The sequence below is a fragment of the Rhineura floridana genome, chromosome 2 (assembly GCF_030035675.1).
Source record: "Rhineura floridana isolate rRhiFlo1 chromosome 2, rRhiFlo1.hap2, whole genome shotgun sequence".
In the NCBI taxonomy this organism is placed as follows: domain Eukaryota; kingdom Metazoa; phylum Chordata; class Lepidosauria; order Squamata; family Rhineuridae; genus Rhineura; species Rhineura floridana.
The window spans coordinates 116,759,978-116,781,498 of NC_084481.1; the positions used below are offsets into that span (position 1 = coordinate 116,759,978).

The 21,521-nt window shown below is 37.8% G+C and overlaps 1 protein-coding gene across 7 annotated transcripts in view; it reads left to right on the forward strand.

Moving 5' to 3' along the window:
* PLEKHA7 (pleckstrin homology domain containing A7) overlaps positions 1-21,521 on the forward strand; it is a 326,893-nt gene that overhangs the window by 147,930 nt on the left and 157,442 nt on the right. For 5 of the 7 annotated variants that reach the window (XM_061610258.1, XM_061610259.1, XM_061610264.1 and 2 more), the window contains 2 exons: positions 3,149-3,232; positions 20,599-20,710. In XM_061610258.1, the coding sequence (XP_061466242.1) occupies positions 3,149-3,232; positions 20,599-20,710 (196 nt within the window). The remainder of the gene's footprint in view (positions 1-3,148; positions 3,233-20,598; positions 20,711-21,521) is intronic. The other 2 variants (XM_061610260.1, XM_061610263.1) reach the window with 1 other exon arrangement.

Sequence of the window (21,521 nt, forward strand, 5' to 3'; positions counted from 1 at the left end):
GTCTGAAGTGGGCCGTGTGTGTGTGTGTAGAAAGTGTAGAACTACAAATCTATGCGGAAGCCATTGGCAAGGTTTTTTCTCTTATGTAAGGGGAAACAGGAATTTTACTAGTAGTTATACTAAAATACTACCCCCAAAAAATTCTGTTGGACTTGAAAAACTATTTTCTCCCATATCTTTAGGATCTGCGGAGGAAACTGTTTTCCACTGATGAATGGTGGTGTGACTGATTGGAACATGTGAGGGGGCCTAGCCTCAGAAAGTCCATTTGTCCCCCTGTTTCCTGGGTTTCTTTTTTTTTTTTTTTCAATAATTTTTATTCAGATTTTCATAAAACATACAAGACAAAATCATAAAACATTCAAAGACAAAAAACAAAATCAAAAATAGTTAAACAAAAAGAAAAAAAGAAAAGAAGAAAAAAAAAAAACAAAAATAAAAAATAAAAAGTAAAATATTGACTTCCCATTTGTCAAAGATCAAATCAGTTATAAGTCTATAATATATAGCAATCCTGTCTCTTAAGTCATATTATAAAATCACTTTCCTCCAGTAGTTATCTTGCTTAATCATCAAATCTCATAAACATTACTTTATTCTTTCCACAAAAAGTCAAAGAGAGGTTTCAATTCTTTAAGAAATATATCTATCAATTTTTTTTTCCAGATAAGCATATCGATTAATCCATCTCATTACTAATTATGATAATCTTATTGTCATAACCATAGTCAAAATAAACATTTCAATTAATCCATCACATCAGAATCTGTTAGGTTCAGTAATTTCAGTAGCCATTGTTCTATTATCTCTATTAGTTCCATTTTCCATCTTCCATCTTCAGTAGTCTTGTTAAGTCCAGTAATTTCAATATCCAATCTTCCATTATCAGTATTCCATAATAATCTTGCTGTCAAAGCCATAGTCATATAATAAGAGTCTGATGGGAATTACCTCTATCCCAAATATTTTCTTGCCATCCATTCTGAATAAGTTGCTGAAATACTGCTGTAAAATCATATCTCTGTTCTTTTTTTCAAAATACACTGGGTCATCTCTTAAAAGTTTTTCCATTGTCACATGGCTGCAGTTAATTCCATAGATTTTCTCTATATTGGGCTCCATCACATCATTCCAGTCCAGAAGATAATCCATGCCATTGATAACTTTATCTCTAGAATCTTCATTAATTTCTTCAGAGATAACATTGAGTTCCAAACAATAGATTTTATTTCTAAAGTCCATAGACTCCAAATCTTGTTCCTGTTCCACGTTTGTTCCAATCTCCGGGATCTCCTCTCTCACAGGGACCCCTATTCCAGTCTCCAGGGTCTCCTCTCTCACAGGGACCCCTATTCCAATCTCCGGGGTCTCCTCTCTCACAGGGACCCCTTCCAGGGTCACCTCTCTCACAGGGACCCTTATATCTTTAATCTCCTGCTTCATTTTACTCAATTCAATTTTCGTTATCTCAATCTCATTCATTATTCTCTGAAACATAGTTATTTCCAGATTCTCAGCCACTTTCTTAATTGCCATTTTAAAAGAAAAATATAGGAAAACCACTTCTTATTTCAGCAACAATTGGGTTAATACTCCAAACTTGGTGACATCACAGTATAAACAGAGCAGACAGCCTTATCTCTCCAATAGTTAAGTAAACAAAATGCAGTTCCCAGGATCGAAGCAATTAATGGCAATCGTCAAGAAACAGATTCGTCAAAATAAAATAGACCAAAAAGAGAGTAGTCTCAAAACAGTATAATATTTTTCAAAATAAAAATCTGGAATAGAAATCCCTCTTCTGTGTGTATCTTTAGAATGCAAATCCAGGACAGCTTTTTGCAACAAAAACAGAGATAAGCTATTAATTAGTGCGTAGCAGAGAGAAGTTACGGCTCCCCAGTGAGATGTCAAAAACCGATCAATCTGGCAAATCTCTTTTAAACAGCAACAATTTAAGTCAAGTAAAAGAAAAATATAGAAAGAAGGGTGCTTGCCTGTTAGTGCGTTCTCTCTTAGAAGATAAGATGAACGTTCGCTTTAACAGATAGAGCTTGCTGTTGAAAATCCGTCCCACCTTCGTCGGCTGGACCTCGTCCCATAAATTAATGAGATCTGGTCGTCCCAACAAAAATAGGCTTTGAGGTTAATCTCTTCGTTTCTCCCTACCCGGGAGAAGTTTAATCAGTCAAAAAAAAAAGAAAATACTGACTGATATATCTGAATAAGCTTCTTTTGAGGCAGGAGCCCGTCTCAAAAGCAGGCACAGGCTAAGTCACCCTTCCCGGAAGTCCTGTTTCCTGGGTTTCTGTTGCTAGCCAAAACTTTTCTCTTCTGGCAGACAGTTTTTAGTGGACTGATCTCAAGCTATTTTTTTTCTGCTGTGCCAGTCTCCTGTTTTTCTCCTATTTTTACTGCTTCGTTTTATTAATAATTGTTTTGTTGTTGTTTTTACTCTGTTGAAAGCCACCCTGATCCTAGTGATCACAATGGAAAGGTGGAGTGTACCATTTTTAAAATAATAAATAAAATATTAATTTTGTGATCATTTTTCATGTAGTTACAATGGAAATGTAGAGTGTAAAATTATGTGAGGGTCAACTGTGCAATAATGCAGTTAGGGATAGGAGGAAGAAAGGCCCCAAACTACTGGCTAGTGTGTGTATATATATATATATATATATAAATAATGGAATTATTTATTGTTATATTAAAAATAGGATATTAATATTTTGTGTTTATACTAATACAAACTAAAATAAGAAAAATTGCATAGAAAAATGGCCAGATCTGTTGTACAAGAAAACACTGAATGAATACAACTGAACCTCCCAAATGAATACTACGTCATAATTCTTTATGGATCATTTCAATTTTCAAAAGCAAAAGACATCCATTTCTTGTTTCTTTTAAATATCAGAAGAGTATGTAACAAATTTTGTCCTTATTTAGGACTTAAATAGGACACCTGACCTCTGGTAGATTCAACAAATCTGTGACAAAACAGATGAAAGTATCTGCTGCACTGAAGGAAATATTTCTGTGAATGAACAACAGTTGGGCAGATGAAATAATATTTTTGAAAATTTTAACTTTCTGAGAGTTGTGCTTGCTTTGGTATTAAATTATATTCTGGTTTTCCTTTCAGCCACAACCAGCAGACTACAACATTTAGGCATCCTGTGACTGGCCAGTTTTCCCCAGAAAACCTTGAGTTTATTTTACAAGAGGAGTAAGTAGATTGATTAGTGTTACTGTTTGTTTGTTTGTTTTCAAAATAGGATGTGTTATAAACATTTGAATGTTGGTGTTGCAAGGCAAGCACACACCATGTATAGCTAAAATGCATCATTTGCCAACATAATTCCCAACTGTAAACGTACCGTTTGTATTGATACTAAAAATCATTGTAGACCTAGTAACATTAGAGAAACAAATCTCTTCAAGTTGGTTCGATTATAACACTAAACCATGGCTTAGTGCTACATGGACAAGCCTCAGAGAGTCAGAGCAAAGCATTGGACTCAAATGCCCCCTCCTCTTCTCCTGCCACACAGCCAGGAAGAGGATTTCTGCCAAGTCTGGTTTCATTTTTAAAGAATCCTGGCTTACACGGCGCGGGACCAAGATACCTGTCGGAACGCCTCTCCCGATACGAACTGGCCCGTACACTACGTTCTACTACGAAGGCCCTCCTCCGGGTTCCGACTCATAGAGAGGCCCGGAGGGTGATGACAAGATCTAGGGCCTTCTCAGTGGTGGCCCCCGAACTCTGGAACAGTCTCCCCGAGGAGGTGCGCTTGGTGCCGACATTGTTATCCTTTCGGCGCCAAGTTAAAACCTTCCTCTTTTCCGAGGCATTTTAATTTTAATTTTAATTTAAGCTAACTTAATTTTAAATCTGTTGTAATTGATTTTAGATTGTTTTATTTTTATATGTCTTTGTTGTATTACTGCGTATTTTATTGTATTTCTTGTGTTCACCTCCCAGAGAGCTATTGCTAGTCGGGCGGTATAAAAGTCTAATAAATAATAATAAATAAATAATAATAAATTCAAATCAGGGATTCTGGTGTAAAACAAAGTCTGGCTAGTTTAATAAGACAACTTCATAAACTACGTTTTGAAGTGGGCTTACTATGAAACTAACCTGAGTTAGTTTAAATCAATGATTTTTGGTTTAAACGTAACACTACAACATGATTCTTTAAAAATGAAACTACTCTGCCAAAATATCCTTCTGGCTGTGCTGGAGGACAAGAGAGGAGGGAGGAGTTAGCGATCCTGAAATTTGCCCAGGCTGATTGAGGCTCATCCACATAATGCTAAATCAGGGGTGGGGATTCTCCAGCACCACGGACCAAATGTGGCTTCTAGGCCTCTCTACCTGGTCTTTGAGTCTCTCCAGGCCACACCCTCTCCCCAGCTACACACTTTCCCCACAGGCCACACCCTTCACCAGCCTTGGTTTACATCTCCCTTGAGTGTTTTTGCTTGGGTGGAATATGACCTTTGAACACTGATAATACTTCTTGACTGGGTGGAAGACAGAGAGGGGTGTGCTAGTGTGTGTCAAACTAGTCTACTGTACTAAGGTAAACTTTGTATTCATTGCTCCTCTGACTTTTGCCTCTGGCCTTCCCACCACTGGCATGTGGTCCAGAAGAAATTGTGTTCCTTGGGCTGAAAAAGATTCTTCACCCCTGTGCTACATCATGAGAAGGTGGCTTATAGTGACCTCTCCCGGTCAGTATAGGAAAAACTGTTCCAATGAGTGCTTCCACACTAGGTATTTATTGTGAAAGAACCATGTTTGTTCAGCCACTTGTGATGAGACATTTACATAGTGTTGTCTCCAATAGTTTTCGTTCTGTGTTTCGTCTGTGCTACTTCTGTGTTTTTTTCAGACCACAGAAAATCTGACTTTTGGGGAATGGGAAAATAGCACAATTGCCACAGGTATAATATCCTTAAAGCTACCCTTCTACATGTTTAAGAGGTGTGGTTTTGACATGTGCGGTGATACATTAGGCACATCAACCTATCACCTGCATTTATGCTTCAGCACAATTTAGCAACTTTTTTTAAAAAAATCAAGGTTTTGTCATTTTACTTTTATTTTATTTAACTATGAGATATTTCTGGTAGTAGCTACAGACAGTACAAGAGCTGTTTGCTGCATTCATAGAAGAGAACATAGGTTGTTTATTTTATTGTTTATATATGATATAGCAAATTTTTTTGGTTGGCATTCACACACACATGAATAGGGATAGCTGTATTTTGGCTATGAGGCAGCTATTCTCCAAGTGCTCAGACAGAATGGAACATACCCTGACTAGGGAAGAATGAGGCTTGCGCAGAGTTATGTATGCTCATTGGAGCCCCACAGAGCTTTGGTTTATGGCCAACAGCAGCAGGCTCATTATTATGTCTCTACAATAGTGGTTAGAAACTGGATTATTTAAAACAAAGGAAAAAACTTTTCTGAAATATATGTAAAGTGCTATGGTACATACAGAATTACGTGAAATAGAACAATTGTAGACAAACTTTTTTTTTATCATTAATTTTTATTCAAATTTTCAAAGACAAAAAACAAAACAAAACAAAAACAATTAAACAATAAAATAAAATGTCGACTTCCGATTTGTCGCAGATCAGTTATAGGTCTAGAATATATAACAATCCTATCTCTAAAATTATATTATGAAATCACTTTCCTCCAGTAGTTATCTTAATTAATCATCAAATCTCATAAACATTATTTTATTCTTTCCACAAAAAGTCAAAGAGAGGTTTCAATTCCTTGAAAGATATATCTTTCAATTTTTCTCCAAATAAACATATCGCTTAATCCATCTAATTCAAATCTGTTAGGCCCAATAATTTCAATAGCCATTCTTCCATTATCTATATTAACTCCATCTTCCATCTTCAATAATCCTGTTAAGTCCAGTAATTTCAGTAGCCATTCTTCCGTTATCAATATCCCATAATAATCTTGTTGTCATAGCCATAGTCCAAGTAAACATATCAATTAATCCATCTCGTCAAATCTGTTAAGTCCAATAATTTCCATAACCATTCTTCCATTATCAATATTAATTCCATCTTCCATCTTCAATAGTCCTGTTAAATCCAGAGGTTTCAGTATCCATTCGTCCATTATCAGTATCCCATGATGATCTTGCTGTCGTAGCCATAGTCATATAACAAGAGTCTGATGGGAATTTCCCCCATCACAAATATGTCTTTGCCATCAATTCTGAATATGTTGTTGAAATATTGTTGTAAAGTCACATCTCTGCTCTGGGTGCATCTCTGCTCTGTCACATATTTGTAGTTAATTCCATAATTTTTTTCCATTTCAAGCCCCATCACATCATTCCAGTCAAGAATTCTGAATATGTTGCTGAAGTATTGCTGCAAAGTCATATCTCTGTTCTTCTTTTTTACAAAATGCACTGGCTCATCTCTTAAGAGTTTCTCCACTGTCACATATCTGTAGCCAACTCCATAGATTTTTTCTATGTCAAGCTCCATCACATCATTCCAGTCCAGAAAATTATCCAAGACATTGATAACTTTACCACCAAAATCTTCATTAATTTCTTCAGAGACAACGTTGAATTCCAAACAGTCAACTTTATTTCTAACATCCATAAACTCCAAATCTTTTTCAAATTTCACATTTGTTCCAATCTCCAGGTCTTGTAGCTTCCCTATCCCATCAAACTCCTCTCTCACAGAATCCACTATTTCTTTAAGCTCCTGCGTCATTTTGTTAAGTTCAATTTTCATCTCCTGTCTACCCTGTCTCAGGGTTTGTTTCGTTATCTCAATCTCACCCATTATTTTCTGAAACATAATTTCTTCCATGGTCTCATTCACTTTCCTGGTTGTCATTCTTAAAACCACAGAGACAAAAATTATTTCAGCCACAATTGGGTTAATATTTCAGGCTTGCTTGTATCAGTGTAGACAATACAGCCTGCCTTATCTCTATGTGTTCAGGAATACAAAACAAACTTAGTTCCCAACATCAAAACAATTAGTGGCGTCGTGAACAAGCAGATTCGTCAAAATGAAATAGACCAAAAAAAAAAAAATTCCCCCCCCCCTCCTCGAAATAGAAATCCCTCTTCCGTTGATATCTTTAGAATGCACCTCCAGGACAGCTTTTTGCAATAAAAACAAAGATAAGCTTTTTCGATTTCTTTCCTCCTTAATTTCGTTAGTGAAAGAGAAAAGCCAAAACTCACCTAGAATTTCTTCACAGCTGATCATTGACAAATCTCTTTTTTGCTGCACCAATTTAAGCCAAGTAGAAAAAGAAGATAGAAAGAAGGATGCTTATCTGCCTGTTAGAGTCCGTTTTTTCTTTAAAGAAAAGATAAACGTGTCGCTGTAATCAGCTAGAGCTTGATGAAAGTCCGTCCGGCATTGCAGTTTGAACTTTCTCTCATAAATAAATGAAATCCAGTCCTCCCCACAAAAACAGGCTTTGGGGTTGATCTCTACGTTTCTCCCTGACCGGGAGAAAATCTTTATCAGTCAAAAAGAGCATTCTGACTAATTTTAAAGCTGAAAAAGCTTCTTCTGAGACGAGAGCTCGCTCAGAGGCAGCACAGGCAAAGCAACCCTTCCCAGAAGTCCAATTGTAGACAAACTTGATGGTGGTTCTTTTCACACTGTAGGCTTAGAGAAAAATATTTTCATTAGTATCGCAAGGCTGATCCTTGTACAGTTTACTTCGGTTTTCCTAAAAAGCTAATTTTCCTAAAGTGCTAGTTGATGAGAGAGGATGGTTTGGAGCATATTTCAGCTAAGATATTTAGTTACTATAGAAATTCAAGGAGATAGAGAAGTTGGAAGGACAAGTACTCAGAAGAGAGTAACAGAGATATTTGTGCCCCATAAACATGAAAAGTTTAATTAAATTAAAGAGCAGTCAAAGAAAGTAAAATTGCCCTGTTTCAGTTGCTATTTCTTTTAAATGTCTGAAATTGTTGACACAGGCAGTAGATTCCTGGATCAGATCTCAGTTGGGTCAGCACTCAGGAAAACACTGCTGCTGGGCAACCTAAATTTTACTCTACTGACCTACTCTCTGATTTTCTGAGTAGAGTCTGTGTGGAAGAGGATCGAAAAGCAAGTTCCTCTACTAGCCTATTATATATTTTTACAAACAGATGGGTATGGTGTGAAGAAAAAAATTAACTTCTTTAAATACCCCACTCCAAAACTGATGGAGGTACCTAGGGAGAAATCATATCACTTAAATGCTGCTGCAGTAACATACCTAGTAATTTTGCTTAATCCACAATTAATTGCTGATGTTCTGCAACTGTTCATGCAACTCTGTAGGTACCAGTCAATACCTGCTCATCTTCCAGTCAAACAGCTGATTAGCCAGTGGTCATGACAAATACATGACTAAAGGAACCCCTTGCTTTACGCTATTCTGTAGTTCCAGGCTTCAAAAATACAAAGGACACCTCTACAAATGAGACATATTGAGATAAAATCTTTCTCATTTGATTCTCATGCTGGTTTATTTTGTAAAATTTCTTGACATTGGCCTCTTTTTTAAAAGCCCATTTATTTAAGAAACATAAAGGATTGGACAAAATATACATCTTATCCCATCTTTCACATACTGCTTCTTACTTAAAACCAACATTGTTCTAGTCACTGAAAGGACATGGAAATGAAAATTCCCTGCCTAGAGGACTTGGAATATATCATATGTTAACAAAATAGGGTTGAGAGAAGAGGCTAGAAATTGACATTGAGTCAGTGATTGCCAATGAAATCAGCTAGAACTGGATATACTACTACTTTTCATCTCTTTCATTAGCTGAAAATGTGAGAGACTGAAGTCTGATTTTTGGAGGAAGGAAGTCATAGTGAGATGCAGAAAACATTTTGAATGCAATCTATCAGGATATTTGCTTTACAAACTCCAATTAAATTAATTAATGAGATGTTTGCAAATGGTGCACAAAAAAGATAAATGCAGTATCTGGGTACAGGTAAAACCAACAGAAAAATAATTTTCAAAATGTTTTTTTGTTAGTTAAATTAGGACAAAGCCAAATAAGATGTAATTTTTAAAATGTAAAACATCATATGGTTTTTCTTGGCAGTGGATAGCAGCAAAATATTAAAAACATTTTCCTTTGATGTGGAGATAAGTAGACAAAACTAATATAACGTATGCCAATGTATAAGATATTTTATAAGGTTATGAACCTTGTTGCAGACTATTATTTAAAAAACTGTGAATCTTCTTTTTGTGAAACTGGGCCTTCCTACTAAACAGAAAAAATCTATACGAATTGTAGATTGTGATTTTACTTTTGCTTTTAGTGTTGGATTTTTATGATTGTTGTAAGCCTCCTTGGGTTCTTGTGAGGGAGGGCAGGGTAGAATAAAAATAAATATTAAGTAAATGCTTAAATAGTGGAAATACAAGAATCCAGTACTGCAAAAATCTTCTTTTGAAACTTTTTTTGGGGGGAAGGGGAAGGGTTGAATCAGTTTAATAGCTGGATGTTGAAAACACATTTTAATCCCACGTAGATGTTGGAGGCTGGCCTTTTCCTATCTTTAGTGAACCCATGAAGCTGATTGTCATGTTCACTAGCTGTTTGCCTCTGATAGGTTGTGCTTTTGTAGGAGAAATAATGAACAATGACCTAAGAATTGCTCTTGCCTACCTATTTTGTTTATTCTTTGATTATCAGTGACAGCCACAGAAACATTCAGGACAGCCAATTTGTCAGAGCTTTCATTTGGCTGTGTTAAACGTAGATAAGAAGTAGTGAGGTTTCAGTGCAGCAATATGTTGTATGGTGTAGCCTCATTCAGCCATGTTTTGAGACTCAACTTTGTTTTTCATGTGGCTAATTTGTGTCCTTTTTTTACATTTACAAATTGTGCTAGTTTAACAAACTCTGTTGTCTGAACATTTAAAATGAGTATGGCATACATGCTTTGGTTTAGAGGAGGAGGAATCACAGTTGGTAAAAAAAAAGACATTAATTCATGCATAACTATTTTTTGTCCATATTCTGACACTTTTTCTAAGTTACAGATTTTTTTACAAGCAGAGAAAACTGTCTTTTTTAAATTAACAGTTATATGGTGCATATCACTGGCAGAACTAACATAGCATGTTTGTACTAGCATGTGAGCCTGTATACAAAAATTTAAAATTATTTTTGATGCCTGTCATTAAATGCCAAAGAATGTGCTCATTCACTCTTGCATGTCTCTGTAGTTTGTGAAGGTTTTGAAAATGTATTCTCTTAATGTATAAAGCCCTCATTAAGATTTATTAAATAGATGTGTTCGGTTAAATTTGGCTTTGTTTAACCAGCATGTTGTGACTTGATTCTGCAAGAGATAATAAACTTAATGTGGGCACATTTTTCTGTTGGCAGAATTGAGCATCTTCCTTATCCTCCAAAGACCTTGTCTTTTTAAACTGCTTTTTCCCTCTGAGCCCAAACAATATTTCATTCTTGTTTCCTCTTTGCTCTTCCTGCCCCCCTTCTATGACATAAACAATCAACTCTCCTGTGGCATAATGGCAGGAGGCTTTGTGTTGGTTTGATTTTCAGTTTATATGTAGAGTTGGCATAACGCTTTTAATGATAGACATATCAAGCTTTCCTCCCTTTTCACCTTAGTTGGTTTAAATTCAACTAAGGCATACTCAGAATAGACCCTTTGAAATCAGTAGACATGGCTAATATTAGTCCATTGATTTCATTGAGTCTTCTCTGAGTATGATTTAGGTACAACCCTATGAGTTTTTGATGACTAATACACTACATGATATAAAACAGATCTTGAAAGTTTATGCCTTATGCCAGTCTGAATCTGTATTGGAATTGCTTTTTAATATGTTTTTAAAGCTTTTTGTTTTTTTAAAAAAATTTAAAGCTGTTTTGTTTTAATATGTTTTTAAGGAGGTTTTGTTGTAATATATTTTAAAGTCTATTTTTATGATGTTTTAGAGTGTTTTTAGTCCTTTTGTTTGCTGCCCTGGGCTCCTACTGGGAGGAAGAGCTAGATATAAATAAATAAATAAATAAATGAAACTCATTATTGGAATATTAAGCAAGCACAACCATTATTGGGTAAGGATAAAACAAGCCTTGGGCTGATTCCCTCCTTCTATTCCTCCTCCGCTCACATGATTAGTTTCCATCATGCATTTCCTGTTTTGTGGCATTCCATAGTTTGCTTGCGCAAAACCCGACAAGAAAACACATTCAAACTGTGGTTTCCAATATTGATTTGCAGGCGAACTACAGTTTGCTCAAACCATTGTTTTCTGGTTTGGATATAATTGACAAAAACTGGCCGGGTTAACATATAACACTAAGCCAAGGAATGTGGTTTGTTTAAACCAGCCTTCCCCAGCTTGGTACTCTTGAGATATTGTAGTCCAACAACTTCTATCAGCCCCAGCCATCATGGCCAATTATCAGGAATGATGGGAATTGTAGTCCAAAGTATCTAGAGGGCATGTTGGGGCAGGCTGGTTTAAACCATAATGTACATATCCCATATGCTGATTCATGTTGCTTGAGCACTTCCATTTTCTTCTACCCTTTTTCTATCAGGTAGCAACAAACCACAAACCTTGGCTTAGTGTGCCATCCAAACAAGCTGTTTCTCCCAAATAAACCATGGTAGGGAAGCCAAGGTTTGTCTGAACCAGCTCAAGAACTACCTAAATGTGAGACACTGAACTCTCCTTGGCAATCAGAAACATCATGTGGGCTTAAATAAATAAATACATTTTATTTCTGAGTTGCCTATCTGGCCGGGTCAGTGGCCACTCTAGGCGACGTACAAATTAGAATAAAATACTACATATAAAATACAACATGGTAACCAAGCTTCAATCTCAAATTAATCTAAAACCATCCACAGCTGTAGCAAGATAAAATTAATCTACTCCCGGGATCTTGTAGGCCTGCCTGAATAGCCAGGCTTATGCACTTCCTCCTCTTTTGTGATCCAGCTGTAATTTTTCACAACATTCAAATCAGATGAACAGTGGTAACTGCTGACCTGGAATTGCTTCCAAACCATGCTTTGGAACAGTGGCTAGAAACAGCGGCATCACCAGCGGGAGTGCGGGGGGGTGCGGACCTCTGGTGCGCGCCCTCCCAGGGGCATGGACGAGGTGGCTGGGCTTGTGTGCACGCGCACACACTCCTGGCCAGCCGCCCCGTCCATGCCCCTGGGAATGCATGCGCCGGAGGGGCACCCAGCTGGAGAAGGCCTGGGAACGCTGGTGCGCCTCCCTTGCCCTGCCGACGCTGCTCCAGGTCTCACCCGTCCACTCGCCTCCGAGGAGTTGGAGCAGCCTTGCCGGGCAACGGTGCGGGGCGGGGCGGCTCTGGGTGTCACCCCCCTCATGGTGACACCCGGGTGCGGGCCGCACCCTCCGCACCCCTGTAGTGATGCCCCTGGCTAGAAATGGGTTTGCAAACTATGATTTAGAGGCAGTTCTAATTTGTTTGTTTATAGTGTGTCCAATTTGGACATTGCAACAAAAATTGATCGAAGGAAATAAGGAAAAGGATTGTGTAAAGAGAAGAATAGGGAGAATATGCATACACCTGCATGTAGTTTCTGATCACCAAACCATGGTTTTACGATCAAGTACCATTATATCTAAATTGAGCCAATGAGTGTTCGGTGTTTGCACAGTTTGGGTGTCAAAGTAAACCAGGAAACCACAGTTGAAGAAAATTTACTTTGATTTGGAATTGATTTTGGTTTTATCAATAGTCATCAACATTGTGATCAACCTACTGAGTTGTACGTGATTATATATTAACTTTTATTACTTTTTTTTGGTGATTTTATATTGTCTTTTATATATTCCCAGAAAAATAGATTTTCTACTACTTCATTCTAAATTAAGCAGTTATTATCTCTGCTAAATTCATTTTACAAATATTTAAACTTCATTTATACATATTAAATAGTTTGGTATTAAATTACTAGTGGCATGAGAAGCCCAGAAGGAGAAGGGTTCTTCCTGCAGGCCTGTATAAATTTGGTATACAACCTATGGTACCCATTTTTGTCTAGGTGGCAAAATATTTTTGTTATCTTGTGAATCCCACATTTTATTTACTCCAGGTTAACAGTCTATAAAGAATATGACACTATTTTAATAACTTCATCCCTACCTCGACCCTGGAGTCACATAGCTTGGACTCAGTAGCATAACTAGCTTTTCATGTGCCCTGTGCAAGGTTTTATTTTTGGGCCCCTTACTTTTTTTGGGGGGAAAAATAATAATAAAACAAATATGATATAACAATTGTTTATAAATAATTTTCATTTCAGCAATAATAATAATAAAACAAATACAATATAACAATTGTTTATAAATAATTTTCATTTCAGCAAATCCATTTCAGGGCCCCCTTCGTCCTGGGACCAGTGCCTGTGCACCTGCTGCACCTGCCTAGTTACAGCACTGCTTGGACTATTTTCTTTCTTAAAGCCAAGCACAAGATGTAGCCCCCTCCAATTCTTGGGGGGTGATGCAGTGAAATAAATGCAATTTTTGTAGATTTTACTTCTAACCATTCTTTACTGCTATTAAAATGATGTGAAGCTGATGCATGATTTACACGAAAGTCCCAAAGAATACATCCCACTCTTCTACCAGGAGCACCTATCAATATTGATAGGGACAAGGCTGAAATATATCCAAGTATAGTATTTGGGCATGCAGGTTTCCCCTTGTGGCAGGCATTTAAGACCTTATTTATGCATGTAGCAGAATGAAGTGGTAGGTTCCTTATGTGTAGGTTCAGACTGCAAGGGAATGATCATGTTTTGAATGGTTCCATAATATAAAAAGTAAGATAATTCCTAGTATGTTAAGTAGCACAGCAAGAGGCAGAGTTGCCTAGATCCTATCACCTTGATTTACTTAATTCTGAAAGGTTTTTTTTAATGTGGGGAGCATTGAAAATGGTATTCCCACCCAGTGATCTGAAATCATACTGCCTAAAATTCTCATATAATTTTGCTGCTGGTATTGGACTCAGCCTAAGTCAGGGATAGGGAACCTGTGGCACTCCAGATATTGTTGGACTTTAGCTCCAATCGTCCTTGACTAATAGCCATACTGGTTAGGACTGATGGCAGTTGGAGTCCAACAAAATGTGGATACCCACAGCTTCCCCATTCTCGGTCTTATTCATGCAGTATCATAGAATCATAGAGTTGGAAGGGGCCTATAAGGTCATCGAGTCCAACCCCCTGCTCAATGAAGGAATTCAAATTAAAGCATACCTGACAGGTAGCTGTCCAGCTGCCTTTTGAATGCTTCCAGTGTTGGAGAGCCCACCACCTCCCTAGGTAATTGGTTCCATTGTCATTCCTCTTTAACAGTTAGGAAGGTTTTCCTGATGTTCATTCGAAATCTGGCTTCCTGTAACTTGAGCCCATTATTCTATGTCCTGCACTCTGGGACCATTGAAAAGATCCTGGCCCTCCTCTGTGTGGCAACCTTTCAAGTACTTGCAAGTATCATATCTCCCCCTCAGTTTTCTCTTCTCAAGGCTAAACATGCCCAGTTCTTTCAGTCTCTCCTCATAGGGCTTTGTTTCCAGTTCCCTGATCATCCCAGTTGCCCTCCTCTGAACTCGTTCCAGTTGGTTTTCATCCTCTTTAAAGTGTGGTGTGCAGAGCTGGATGCAATACTAAAGATGAGGCCTAACCAGTGCTGAATAGAGAGGAACCAATACTTTACATGATTTGGAAACTATACTTCTGTTAATGCAGCCTAAAATAGGATTAGCCTTTTTTGCAGCCACATTACACTTGGCTCATATTCAGCTTGTTTGTTTGTTTATTTATTTATTTATTACATTTATATACCGCCCCATAGCCGAAGCTCTATGGGCAGTTTACAGCAATTAAAAACAATAAAAACAAATATCCACATTTTAAAACACAAAAGACAATTTAAAAGCACAATGATGAACAACAATCCGAAGATTCTTCTTCCATGTAGTATTGCTAAGCCAGATATCTCCCATCTTATTACTGTGCCTTTGGTTTCTTTTTCCTAGGTGTAGAACTTTATACTTATCCCTGTTGAATTTCATCCTGTTGTTTTCATCCCAGTGCTCCAGCCTATCAAGATCCCTTTTAATTTTGATTCTGTCTTCCAAGGTATTAACTATCCCTACCAGTTTTGTATCATCTGTAAATTTGATAAGTGTTCCTTCACCTCCTCATCCAAGTCATTAATAAAAATGTTGAAGAGCACTGGGCCCAGGACCGAGCCCTGTGGTACCCTGCTCATCACCTTCACCCAGTTTGAGAAGGAACCATTGATAAGCACTCTTTGAATATGATTCTGTAGCCAACTGTGGATCCACCTGATAGTTGTTCCATCCAGCTCACATTTCGCTAAAATATGTTATGTCCACAGCATCCCCACAGTCTGCTAGGGAGGTTACCTGATCAAAAAATGAGATAAAATTAGTTTGGCAGGATTTGTTCTTGACAAATCCATGTTGGCTTCTAGTAATCAGTGGATTGTTTTCAAGGTGCATACAGACCGTCTGCTTTATAACCTGCTCCAGAATTTTCCCAGGGATTGATGTCAGGCTGACTGGTCGGTAGTTCCCAGGTGCCTCCTTTTTGCCCTTCTTGAAGACAGGGACCACATTAGCCCTCCTCCAGTCATCTGGCTCTTCACCCATCCTCCAAGATTTCGCAAAGACAATAGACAGTGGTTCCGAGAGTTCTCCACCCAGTTCCTTCAGGACTCTAGTATGTAGTTCATCGGGCTCTGTAGTCTGTGCAGACTCTTCCTCTCCAGGCCTTGTTTCCAAGATTCCAGTGGCCAAATTCTATCTAAAGTCAGCTATACCCCCAATGCTTCATCCTACTATCTCTAGCATTTGCAGTTATTGTGATAAAAGGAATTTGTTCATACAATAAGTTTTTTATACAATGCCCTACCAGATAATCATATGAACTTTAAATAACTTCACTCATTTGTGTTCATGCAGCTAAGACTAGATGTTGAGTCTAAGCTCCTGACTGCTTGTATTCAGTCTCAACTTCACATCATCATCACCATTTTGGACATAGCAGGTTAGGTTTCAATAAGGAATGTCAGCATAATGTTGCCTCCCTAGAAGATAAGTGGTAGGGCATAACAAGGTTAATTATGGAACATGAGATGCAAGCTGGGTTTATTCCCACTGGAAAAAAAAGACACACACCTGACTACCTAAAGAGACATATGCCTGCTTGTATAGTAAGAAATGAAATAAGAAAACATTCTACTTTTCTTCCTGGGCTTACTATGTACAGCAATGAAAGCAGAATGGGCAAATGTCCAAGAAAACAGCTAAGTATGCTCATTGTGCTTAGCATATAGATGCTATATTCACTAATAGGCAAAAAACCTTGCGGTTTAAGAATGTACCTATAGCCCACAGATAGTTCTATCAAACTTTTAAAAGCAGGGAAGTTGGGCAGCTATAGTGAATGCACCAGGGGAGCAGGAGACCTGACCTCCTCTCTGAGATATTGTACTGCCCTACAAATTTGTCAAAATGCAAACACAATTTAGGTTGGTCTTTCAGAGTCCAATCCACTTGCTGTGTAGCTTGGAAGAATTTGGTAACATATGCCTCTGAGCATATGGTGAGTGGTGGCAACATGTGCAGTCAGCTCAAATAACAGGAACAAGACGTGTTGTGCTGATCTTGTTTTAGCAGGGAGGAAGTGACAATATTAAAACAATTAATATAATTCAGATAGTCACTTTAAATATATTTGATTTACTTTGCAATTTTAGTGAACTTTCCTATAGTAAATCATTTTCTTTTGCTTCTGTTTCTATGAATATGTGAAGTACATCAACACTTCGCAACACTAAAAAAAAAAAGCTCCAGAAACAATTGTGGAATAATGGCACTGACTCTTCTGCAGAATAGTTTCCAAGGGACATGAGGAGTGTCTCCATTTGCACAAGATAAGACAGTGGAAGGTGAAATATATTTTAGCAAAATTCTAGGTGTGCTCTTATGTTTCTAATTGCCCATGCCCACCTTTCCTTAAGTGGAGTAGTTTAAGCATAGCAGGCTGAAAACATGCATCCTGGGCAGGCCAAGTTTGTTTTTTCCCAACAGCTATTACTTAAGTAGCAACATATTGTAATTAGACTGATTTTACATCAAATTGCATTTTCAGATTCAACTGTTAATGCGCCCGAAATAGAAATATACCTTAACCATCAGTTTGAAACACAAAAGGCTATCTCCACCATCATATGACATTGACCAATAAAAAGGCTTTGAAATTAATGAAAATAAATTTGACACAGATTTCTGTGATGAATAATGAGAGAAATATAATTTTCTAGGTTAGATTCTCTGTAGAAACAGTAGTAATACAGGAAAGAAGCAAAGTAAGAACACCAACAATCATACAAAAATGTAATTCTCCATCTTTGGAGATGGCAGGTGTTGTCACCACTCACCATATGCTCAGAGGGGGATGGGGGAGGGGAAGGGAGGGGTGAAGGAAGGGGAGGGAAGGGGCAAGGAGGAGGTGATAGAAGGAGGAAGAGGGGAGGGCAGGTTTGATCATTTGCATGTTTTTTGAGTTCAGTGGGATTTACGCCTGTACAATGATGCTTAGGATAGGTGAAACTGACCTGGGGAAGGAGCAGGGAGGGGAGGAGGAGGACAGGAAGGGGGGAGGGAGGGGGGAGGGGAGGGGGAGTGGAGGAGATTGGATGGGTGAGCACTGGCAGAGGGGAAGCCCTTTTCCTTTCCAAAAGGAAAACATTGTGAACAGTATCATTGGTTTTCAGCATTTCCCCCACCTTTTTATTCTACAGCAGGCACATGTAGCCTCCCACACAAATTTAAACCAAAGCTGTCCCTGACCACATCCACACCAGGCCTTTATTTCACTTTGGAGAGTCATGGCTTCTCTCAAAGAATCCTGGGAAGTGTAGTTAGTGAAGGGTGCTGAGAGTTTCTAGGAGACACCCTGTTCCCCTCACAGACCTTCAAGCAGAGTGGCTGACTGTTAAACCACTCTGGCTAATGGAGCTCTGTCAGGGGATTAGGAGTCTCCTCTCAGCACCCTTCACAACCTGCATTTCCCAGGATTCTTTTGGGGAAGCCATGACTGTCTAAAGTGAAATAAAGGTCTTGTGTGGGCGTGGCCCCCTGATTAGGCAAGCCCAGTAGCTGTGAGTCTGGCTTTTAGAACACTGACAGTTGGTTCTTGCTGAGTATGCCCAACATTATCATTGAGTTCAATGCAAAATTTCTTAAATTAGTTAAATATCAGCCAAGCATTTTAACTTTTACACTGCGGAAGATGAAGGTCAGAGTATGGGGCAAGGTCAGTAATAGGATTACATGTTCTCTGTGAACATGACTGATTGTTTAATTAATTTCAACAAGAACTCTGACAGAAAAAAGTCTAAAGGGGCTCTGGTTTTTCTCTCTCTCTTTTTACACTTTGAACTCTCACTTCTCTCTGGTTTTTCTGTGTATCGCCATGAAAATTTAGACTGTTGTTAAGCAAGCATTTCTGAGTTCAGGACTATAAGTTTTGTAAGGTTTTGTTTTGAAATGAACTTATGGGAAGCATCAGAATGGCATGGGGGTATTTTCGATTTAACATTGTGGAATGCAAAAAAGCCATGCTGACTATATTATACAGCCACTTATGTGGCTGTATAATAAAGATGTGCTATTCATTAAGTGTAATGAGCTAAAACAACAGTTAGAAAGCTCTTCCCCTTATGTGCTGGGTTTTTATCCTTCATAAAAGTCCATAGTATTCCACTTAAAGAATTAGACACTTGTACTCCCTGAACATAAAGATGAACAATATTATCTATTTAATGGCAGGTTCAGGGAGGGGGAGATTGCTTTTTTTTTTTTTTGGCATATATATGTATATGTCATGGAGAGAGGTTGTATTGTCAGACTGTAAAAAAACCTCCACTAGCAAAAGAAAAAGGAAAAGAAAAAAGAATATAATTTCATTTTAAATTAATGAAAAATTCCAACTTGACATCATTAAGTTGACTAGAATTTTCTTCTCATCTCTCTGTGTCTTTAACACAGAGCTGATTTTAGATTTGTTTTATAATGAAATGTTTATACAGGAATTGCCATAGCAGTGGAAAGGGTACAAGCATAGTTTCATGTCTGGAAGAAATGAAGAGTCTTGATATAACTAATAGAAAAGTTAAGAGGCAACATGATCACTCTTACAAATATGAATGTGGGAGATCACATACTTGTCTGTTATCTCCTGACATTCAGGGACTTCAAGTGCTTGGTAGCTAAAGATATTTGTTTTACTTCCTGCTGTTCCAGTTTCTAAGCTGCTCCGGTCTGAACACTTATAATAGTTGAAGGCAGACATGAAAATCTATAATATATATATATATAGATTTAAAAATTCAAGAATAAGCCAGCTTAGCCCTGCTTACCCAAAACAAGTCTTTCTCCTCATCCCTCTTTCCCAGCTTTCTAATGCAAATAAATATCCTTGTGTTTTTGTGATGGGAATTTATGATACAACCACCAGCAGAAAAGAGTGTTTTACTTTTTAAGCTTGACATGTAGAAGATTCTGTGGTCAAGATGATGTTTTGAGTCAGGACGTTAGCTGTTCTGTTTTGTGCTTGCTGACGTTTCCAATGGCAGGCCTCAATTGTGCAACTATTTTAATATGTGCCTCCTACAGCAAGATCACCTGATTTCCATGGCTCATGAGTGGGACACAACACGTTTCTTGCCCAGGATAGCCTTGGCTGATGTTTCCACTGTGAAATCATATGAGCAACCACTGACTGAGATATCTGAGTGAACTAGGTCTTACACTGAAATGAATCCGGAATGGTTAATGTTTTATGTAATACGGGCTTTGCGTTAAGCAGTTGCTGCAAAAACTGACCCTGTCTCTAAACCACTTCAAGTCAAAGAGCAGTAGGCACTCCCTCCTGCTCCTGTGCCCTTAATTAGTTTTCTTAAGTGAATATACTTAAGTAGTGTGACAATATGTGAGAATATAACTGGTACTTTAAAACGGAAACCTTTAAATATGACAATATCTTCTAGCTCATTTCAGTAGAGTTACAAAGTTCAGTTGAACATACAGAAATAACTAAATAAAATTATCCTGACTTGCTCTCTGCAGGAAATTATAGTCACTGCTGACAGTAACAACTTCTTAGGCTCTTAAAATATTTTAATCTATAAATATGTTAAATACGATGTAAGTACATCAATGCATATCTATTAGTTGAAATGTATAGAAGATGGTGGTTAAATTACATGATGAATTGAACCACCATGCTTCTGTTAGCAGTGTTATCTGTTTGAAAGCTGTTATAAGCCAACAATTTATTGCATTGGCGCAAGAGTGGAAAAGCTTATAAGTGCAATCTATGCTTGTAGCATGGTTATACAAGAGTGAAAAAGACATTCTGGAGGGGGAAAAATCAAATATGTCATAAATACCTTACTCTTTCTTTTTCTAGGCACAATTCACTTATGCCCAAGCATCAGATAAACCAAAGACCCTCAAGCATGGTCAGTGAAACATCTACCGCAGTAACTACATCTACTGTAGATATAAAACCTGGCTCTAAGGTAAGGCTTTTCCCCCTCCCGCCTCCTTCTGAAAGGTGAACATTATCAAGGACTAAGCTTTGGCAAGGTGATCATTGCACTTTGTTAGATCCCCACAGATATGGCATATCAGTTCACCTTGATGTCATGCAGTGATTCATAGCTTAGCTGAGCTGAGATCAGAGTTAGAAACTTCCTCTTTGTCTTAACTGTGGTATATGTCTGTTGCATTGTTTTCAGTTTTTTCTTTCACATAGTGTTCCTTCATAATTTTTGTTTTTGTTTTGGTGACCCTATGAATCAGCGACCTCCAATAGCATCTGTTGTGAACCACCCTGTTCAGATCTTGTAAGTTCAGGTCTGTGGCTTCCTATATGGAATCAATCCATCTCTTGTTTGGCCTTCCTCTTTTTCTATTCCCTTCTGTTTTCCCCAGCATTATTGTCTTTTCTAGTGAACCATGTCTTCTCATTATGTGTCCAAAGTATGATAACCTCAGTTTCATCATTTTAGCTTGTAGTGATAGTTTTGGTTTAATTTGTTCTAACACCCAATTATTTGTCTTTTTCTCGGTGCATGGTATGCTCAAAGCTCTCCTCCAACACCACATTTCAAATGAATTGATTTTTCTCTTGCTGCTTTTTCCACTGTCCAACTTTCACATCCATACATAGAGATCGGGAATACCACAATATCTATCAGCCATAAGCATTTTAAAAAAATCTTTGATATATTTTAGTGTTTGGCTGCAGCATTCATTTCACTGAACAGTGCTATTGAATGAAGCTTCCCTCATAACAGAAATAAAGGGGCATCTCTTATGGGCAAGGGA